This window comes from Euphorbia lathyris, chromosome 8 (assembly GCF_963576675.1).
Source record: "Euphorbia lathyris chromosome 8, ddEupLath1.1, whole genome shotgun sequence".
Taxonomy (NCBI): domain Eukaryota; kingdom Viridiplantae; phylum Streptophyta; class Magnoliopsida; order Malpighiales; family Euphorbiaceae; genus Euphorbia; species Euphorbia lathyris.
This window is the reverse complement of record NC_088917.1, coordinates 33,181,798-33,190,203: the sequence shown is the minus strand read 5'-3', so window position 1 is coordinate 33,190,203 and position 8,406 is coordinate 33,181,798. Positions and strand designations below refer to the sequence as shown.

The 8,406-nt window shown below is 40.0% G+C and overlaps 1 protein-coding gene across 1 annotated transcript; it reads left to right on the top strand.

The window, feature by feature from the left end:
• Nucleotides 1-333: 333 nt before the first annotated feature.
• LOC136203195 (DNA repair protein RAD51 homolog) lies at nt 334-3,123 on the top strand. The gene is made up of 8 exons (XM_065994287.1): nt 334-526; nt 1,263-1,407; nt 1,520-1,630; nt 1,721-1,812; nt 2,065-2,159; nt 2,240-2,353; nt 2,448-2,699; nt 2,779-3,123. Exons 1-8 carry the CDS (start codon nt 443-445, stop codon nt 2,900-2,902), a joined length of 1,017 nt encoding a protein of 338 aa, XP_065850359.1. The 5' UTR covers nt 334-442; the 3' UTR covers nt 2,903-3,123.
• Nucleotides 3,124-8,406: the final 5,283 nt, after the last annotated feature.

Genomic DNA, 8,406 nt, shown 5'->3' with positions numbered 1-8,406 from the left:
ATTGTAATAGGTTAGAAGGTCTAATTAAGCAATCATAAAAGCTTAAACCATATATATATATATATATTTTTTTTTTTTGAAATAAAGCTTAAACCATATTAAGATAATGATATTAAAAAGTAGTTCAAGAAGTATGGGCTTTTGTAGTAAATAAGAATGGGATTTGTTGTTGGGTAAAGTAGTACAAGAATTATGGGCTCAAAACATAAGCAAATTTCTTCAAATAATAAGAAGAAGAAATTGATATTGGGTTGTGTACCAATCTAAGCCCACACTTGCTATGTCATTTGCACAGCTCAACTTGAAGCTTCCACTACAAGCTGTATCGTTTGGCGCCCCCTTTTGAGTTTGTTTTGGAATAGATCATTTCCCTCCTCCTCTCTCTTGCTTTCGTACTGTACTACAATTCCCCCATTCTTCTCTCTTTCGACAAATTGAAAAGATGGCTCATCAACAACAACGCCAACCCCAACAGGAGGAACTTGAGGGGGTACAACACGGTCCTTTCCCTGTTGAACAGCTTCAGGTAAACCCCTTCCTCTAAAATGTTTTATCTTTCGATTTTCAATTTTACTCCTTTCTTTATTCGATTTGGTGAACTGAGTCGTATAATTGCTTGGGTTCTTTCTCCTTTCGTCATTCACGCTTAAAAATGCTTTCTTTTGATCGTTTTGGTATGCATTTGGTGTATATTGGATTGGGTTTGTTAGCTTTAGTCCCTGCAATTGACGGGTTCGATTCCCCAATTGAATTCGATTTCGCATTTTGCTTTTGCATAAAGTTGTTTAAAGCATTGTTTTCCCCCAATTTTGGTTGCTTTTGCGCCGAATGTAGGACAATGTAGGGCTTCACCCGAATGGGTTTCTTTACAATTTTCACTTGGGGCTTACTTCAATGAGGTTTTCTGTTAACTTCGATGAGATTATAAATTCGGATATGGGTATTGCGTTATTTTGTAAGTCCGTGCAAGTGGAATATTTCAATCTTCAATTGTTATTGGATTGAAGGTAAAAGGATGGAATTATAGATCTATGGAAGGTTTTACTTGGATTACTTCAATTGGTTCTGTTGGGTTTCCTTTCTTGAACACGGAAATGTGTTAATTATTATGGTGCTTAGAACAAATTCCATTGTCAAAATGGATTCTGCATCTTTTTATTGGATAATCATTAGCTGTTTTCCGAGCATGGGTTTTCTCAATCTAGGGTTATCCTAATAAGTAGTGACCATTGGCATATTCAGACTGTTTTCTCCACTCTCAGGAAGCAGGAATAGCTGCTCTTGATGTTAAGAAGCTTAAAGATGCTGGTCTCTGCACTGTTGAGTCTGTTGCATACTCTCCCCGGAAAGAGCTTCTGCAAATCAAAGGAATCAGTGATGCTAAAGTTGATAAAATCATTGAAGCAGGCATTCCATCCTTCATTTATCTCTCTCTCTTTCAGTTATTCTAGTTGTATTATAAGCTATATTAATAAATCTTCAGAAGGTTTTTTATGCATTTGTTTTTAATCATATACAGCTTCCAAGCTGGTGCCTCTGGGATTCACTAGTGCTAGCCAACTCCATGCTCAGAGGTTAGAAATAATTCAGATAACATCCGGATCTAGAGAACTTGATAAGATACTGGAAGGCAAGTCATCTTTGATTCTTCAATAATCTCGTCAATCAGTTAACTGCTATGTTTTGTGGTGATTGCAATCTCACATGCCACCATTGACAGGAGGGATAGAGACAGGATCTATAACTGAGATATATGGTGAGTTTCGCTCCGGCAAGACTCAGTTGTGCCACACACTTTGTGTTACTTGCCAAGTAAGAGCTTTTTCTTTCATTATATGCCACTTCAATTAGTGATTAATCGAATCGCTGAATGTACATTTATAAATTTTTGATACATTGATTAAGTTGTGAGCTCCTTAACTGCGTACCTGCTAAATCCTCTTTCTGTTTCAGAGCTAAGTGTTTCACGTATTGTTGATGTCTTTTTACTAGATTTGGCCATTGTCTTTGCAATTTGGCTGTAACTTTTTAAGGCTCGATATGTAAGAACCTCTGATGTTTCAGCTTCCATTAGATCAAGGGGGTGGTGAGGGAAAAGCGATGTACATTGATGCCGAAGGGACATTCAGGCCACAAAGGCTCTTACAGATAGCAGACAGGTGATAATATATCCATCCTAAGAAATGCTGCGGTCACTTGTCTAATGTGAAATGGTTAACAAAGCTTTTGAATGGAGCAGGTTTGGACTAAATGGTGCTGATGTTTTGGAAAATGTGGCATACGCTCGTGCATATAACACGGATCACCAATCAAGGCTTTTGCTTGAAGCAGCTTCAATGATGGTGGAAACTAGGTAAAAGTTTCGTCCTCATTGTCAACTGTCATAATGTGTTGGCCTTTTCACTTGAATTGAAATCTAACTAATTTGGTGGATGATTGTTGTTTAGGTTTGCCCTTATGATAGTAGACAGTGCGACTGCCCTATACAGAACAGATTTCTCCGGAAGGGGTGAGCTTTCTGCTCGGCAAATGCATCTTGCTAAGTTTTTGAGGAGCCTTCAAAAGTTAGCAGATGAGTTTGGTGTAGCAGTTGTTATTACGAACCAAGTAGTTGCGCAAGTAGATGGTTCTGCTCTATTTGCTGGCCCTCAAATCAAGCCTATTGGTGGTAATATTATGGCTCATGCTTCCACAACAAGGTATTTTTATGTGACAACTGCACTTGTTTTCAAAAGCATTACTTAGTTGAAGATTGTTAATTATTGTATACTCTGACAGACTAGCTATGAGGAAGGGTAGAGCAGAAGAGCGTATCTGTAAAGTAATAAGTTCTCCTTGTTTAGCTGAAGCAGAAGCCCGGTTTCAGATTTCAACTGAAGGTGTAACAGATGTCAAAGATTGATAATCATACATCTTTCAATTGTAACACCTCAATCTATAATTGACACTCAATTTTTGAAAAGCTGTATAGGAAATTGGGATCAAGGTTTTGTGGATCTTTTGACATACTGCATTTAGTAATGCATGAACTCTGCTACTGCTAGTTGGAATTCTTCATCATCTCTTTAATGAACTTGCAAGTGGATATGACAAACATGCCAGAGAAATGATGTATGAGAAAATAAGTGGAAATATAAACTTTGTTAATCATGTTCATAAAATTTAGAGCATCTGTATTATACTACTAACCATTTAATATCCATGTCATATCATCAACGAACGATGAATTTAATAAACTTTTATTTTATTAAACTACCTTCTCCAATGTTTAAACACTAAAACTACTTAATTATATAGAACCTATTAATTAATTAAATAATATATTCTATAACTTTTTAATAAAAAAAATATTAAAAAACTCAAAGGTTGCCAAGGCCGGTTGCCTTTGACAGCTTTGAGTGCCTCATTCCGCTTGGTATGTACCAAGCGGATGAGGATCCTCAATGAATTCATTTTCTATTTGAAGGTTAATGAGCTTTTCATTAACTCCTAGAGATGCTCTTAGATTCTAAATTATTTAAAAAGTTGGATTTGTATGATAAAATTTTCTACTTTGATTTCATGTGCATGAAATTTAAATTATAATTTGCTAACTGGTTTAAAAATGTTAGAGCACTTCCGAGAGGCTCTTAATCCACCATCTAAAAATAATATAAACATTAAAATAAATTTAATCTCCAACAATACTTTCCATATTCACTTTTTATTTATTTTTTATCATTAAAATTATTATGTATTGTTATATTTATCAATATTAAGAGGAGGCATTCTTCAATAATAAATTATTATTAATAAATAAAATGAGGAGGTAACTAGGAGCAGAGAGATGCTTCTCAATAATAGAGAGGGAATGAAGTCTTAAGGAGTGTTTGTGTTGGAGATTTTAGGAAAGGGTAAGGGAAAGATGATGTCATTCCTTTTGTTTGTTTATTTATTTATTTATTTTTTTGAGAAGAGAAGAAAGGATATTATTATCTCTCAAAACAGAAACAAGAAAATGAGGAGAGACAACACTCCAAGCTCTACAATCTGACTCATAATCAGTCTCCTTAACTAAAGTATGAGCTACATGATTCGCAGACCGAGTAACAAATTGAACCAACAATTATGGATAGCTCTTACAAGAGCTTTACAGTCATTAACAATTAAACCAAATATAGAGATCGAATCCTCCTGATCATTGATAGCTTAAACTAAAAGTTGAGAATCCGATTGAAGTGTAACATCTTGAAACTCATTTGCCTTTAGCCAGATTAAAGCTTCCATCACACTAAGACCTTCGACAATCAACACATCAGAAGTGTAAAGAAGCCTACCATTTCCAGCAAACACAAAACCAACATAGTTCCTCAAGATGGAACCATATTCAACACGTTGAGACAACAGAAACACAACAACATCTACATTACAAATAAGCAAACCAGGGGCAGGGGATAACCAACAATCTGTCGAACCGGGGTGATAGAAATAATAGGCGGATGAGTATGATACTAGTTCCACCGAGATAAAAAAAAGCGATGGATGCGCTAAAAATTACTCTCACCTACGAAGAAGAGTTACTCCAAAAAAGCCGATTCCAACTATGCCCTAGACCCCAACAGATAACCGCCACAATAACAGAGTCCGAGATAGATTTATTAACAAAAATATATGCTAAAAAAATAGCTAAATTGGTAAACAGTGAGTTGATATCCCAATATTAGAGAAACTCCAAACTTATTTTGCAGTTGTACACTCAACAAGGACATGATAAACATTCTCATCAAAGAGGGCTAAATTAAATTTTTAACTCTAGGAGGAGCAACTAATTTCCACACTTTTCTCCAGAAACTTGAATTATCATCTTGTTGATTATGAGCTTGGGTATAGAGGATTTTGTATCATTCCTTCACCGTATATCGTCCTCTCCTGTCACAAAGCCAATACCAACTATCAGTACATGCACCTCTACTCAAAGGAATTTGACGGATAAGATCAACACCCCGTTGAGAAAAAAAGCTCTGTAACTTCACATCATCCTAAAAGAGAACCGAGCAATAAAAAAGATTGGAAACTATAAAAATGTCATTGAGGGTAGGGATAAGGCTTTAAATATAAGGAATATCAGGATACGGGAGCCAAGGATCGTCCCACACTTGAATATCAGTCCCATTACCAACTAAGCATCTAGCACCCTACGGATAAGATCTTGAGCTTTCAAAATACTACGCCATAAGAAACTCGAATTACTCTTTAATTCAGCCCCAAGAAAAATAGTATTAGGATAATATCTCGCCTTATACACCCTTGCAATAAGAGAATTTAGGTTGGAAAGGAGACACAAACCTTGTTTAGCTAAAAGTGTTAAGTTAAAGCGGTTCAACTTTTGAAAGCCCATTCCCCCTTGACATTTAAGTAAACACAATTGATCCCAATATCTCCAACGAATACCTTGCTGATTTTCACTAGATGAACCCCACCAAAAGAAATTCATAATTCTTTCGAGCTCTATGCAGAGAGTGACATGGATCTCAAAAAGATTCATCGCATAAGACATGATGGCTTGAAGGACCGACTTGATTAAAACTTCTTTCCCTGGTCTAGAGAGGAATTTAGACTTCCAACTAAAAATTTGGACTTTGAATCTTTCTTCAAGATAATGAAAGATTTGTAGCTTATTTCTGCCAATAATATAAGGTAGCCCCAAGTAGCTACCAACCACATCATTCGAATAAACCTCAAACAAATTACGTAGCTCTTAACAAACCGACGAAGAACAATTTCTATTGAAAGTAATGGAATACTTATTATAGTTTATCGATTGACCTGAAGTCTCAGAATAGTGCTTCAAACAATTTTTAATAGCTTCACTTTCCCTTCGAGAGACACCAAAGAAAAGGCAGCTATCATGTGCAAAGAACAGATGAGAGATGGTTGAGGCATATTTCGCAACACTACACCTATGATTTTGTCCCCTCTTATCAAGCTTAGTAAGAGACATCGAAAGACCTTTTGCACAAATTAGAAACAAGTACGGAGAGATAAGATCACCTTGATGAAGCCCTCTCTGAGGTTTAACCGGTTCAATAGAATGCCCACAACTAGTAATAACATATCTAACCTTAGAAACACATTGCATAACTAGGTTAACCCAACTCTGAACGTTCTCTATCATATATTTTTTTTAAAAGCCAATCAACTCGATCATAAGCTTTGGACATGTCCATTTTAAAGCAATTGCACCCCAAAATTTGTTGTCTTTTTATACAAATAATGATTCAATTCGAAAGCCAACATGACAATATATGTTGATTCAGCAAATGACCTACGGCCCATCAGGCCCACTTTACCAAAGGGCCCATCGAAGGCCCCAAGCCCATGGCAAAGGCCTATAAATAAGCCAAGAAGAGACCCCACAGAGGAACGCATATGTTAACTTGAGCACTTCGACTGTTTAATTAGACACCTCTTTTAGGACCTCTGACTGTCTTGAGCTTCGGGGTGTTTGCAGGGACCAATCCACACACAAAGACGGCATCGAAGGAGATCAGGCAACTTGGTGCGGGGCTCCCTGACCGGATCGAGCTTCCACACCGATCACTGTAGTTCACGACCTGATTATTTGGTGCGGTGAACGTAGACTACAAGTGATCTCAAAACTTCAGAAAAATGGAGACACCCATCGAGTCAACTCCAGCAAAAGAACCGGTCACCGAAGCGGCTAGCTCCATGACAAACGAGCTACGTTCTGTGCCGGCGCTCCCCATCTCCCCCAGAAACCTGGCTCCCCTGATGGAAGAAGTCGACCCGACGGACGAAGAAGCATACAACACCTCGCAACTTCTCAGCATCATACGCGGTTTCCAGACCACCCAGGCCGTCCATACGGCGGCACAGATGAAGATCATGGTGCAACAGAGAAGCTTGCAAGATGAAAATGCTAAAATGTGGCAGTATCTCAAAGAGACGGCGGAGCCACGCCCCGCAAACCAAGCCGAGGGGGAGCCTACAATCCGAAGCGCCCCCGCAGGAGATCTAGTAATAATCATGTCACCCGGGGGGAGAGCCGTGGGCCCCAAGTCTGCAGCGGCTACCAACATCGAAGAATTTCTAGAGCTGAAAATCTAGCATTTCCTCGATAAGCGGGCACTCGGAGGAGTCATGGGTGGAAGCGTCACTTCTAGCAAAACTCCTTTGGTGCAGAGGATAATCGAGACCAGATTCCCACGAGACTGGAAAGCCCCTCATGTATCCCAGTACATAGGAACGAAGGACCCTAATAACCACGTGGCTTCTTTCATGAGCACCATAAACCTCTATTCCATGGACGAGGACATCATGTGCAAAGTGTTTCCCACGACGCTCTCCGGAAGTGCGTAAGAATGGTATCGGGGACTGGAACCCAAATCCATCTATTCGTTCGATCTCCTTAAAGACCTTTTCCTCTCAAGATTCGTCGCTGCCACCAAAGTAAGAAAGATCAGTTCCAATCTCAACGGGCTCAAGCAGCGAACCACCGAGCCTCTACGCAACTTCCTCTCTAGGTTCTACTATATGGCCTCCCAGATCAAGGGACTTAACTTGGAAGTAGCACACGATGCATTGGCTAAAGGCACCTCCTGTGAGCCCCTCAAACAAAAATGCTTCAGAAAGATGCCTCGATCGTTCGAAGAATTGATGACCATGGTGCAAAATTTTGTCAGATATGACGACTGCGATCGTCCGGCAGGCTATGAAGAATCAGAGAAGGACAAGACCAAGGGAGACGTCCGTAGAGAGGAGAGAAGCAAGGTCCTAGGAGATGCCCGCGATATGGGACAAGGACGCAGAGAGGATGCTCATATGCCCTACCCCCCCCCCCCACGAGTCGAGGCACCCACCTTGGACAGAAGAGGAGACAGGGTCCGCGGGAAGGAGGTCCATTACACCTCGTCGCATGCCCCGAAGAGATACACACATCAGACCCCGTTGGCGGACAAAGGTAAGACCCACTCGATGGAGAACTGTCACCAGCTATAGAAAGAGATAGACAGAATCACAGAGCAGGGCGCACCGCCGAGGCTTCCCAATCAAAGGGAGCAGAGTTCGAAGCAGAGAGACACTAACCAAACCGAAGACAACAAAAGGCGGAGGTTCCAAGGGGAGATCCACGTCATTCGAGAAGGAACCCCAACACATTCCAACCCTCCTACTACAGCCCACAAGAGGAAGGCAACAGATGAAACTTTAACACTGCAACCACCGCTTCAAACCAGCCACTCAGAGGCACTCGTCTTTTCCATAAGCATCGCTAACTTCAACGTGCATCGAGTGCTCGTCGACACCGGAAGCTCAGTAAATATGATCACCTGGACAGCATTGCGAGCCATGAAGCATATCGGCAGCGCCCTCCGGGCAGGGACCTTCCCTCTGGTAGGACTGTCTGAA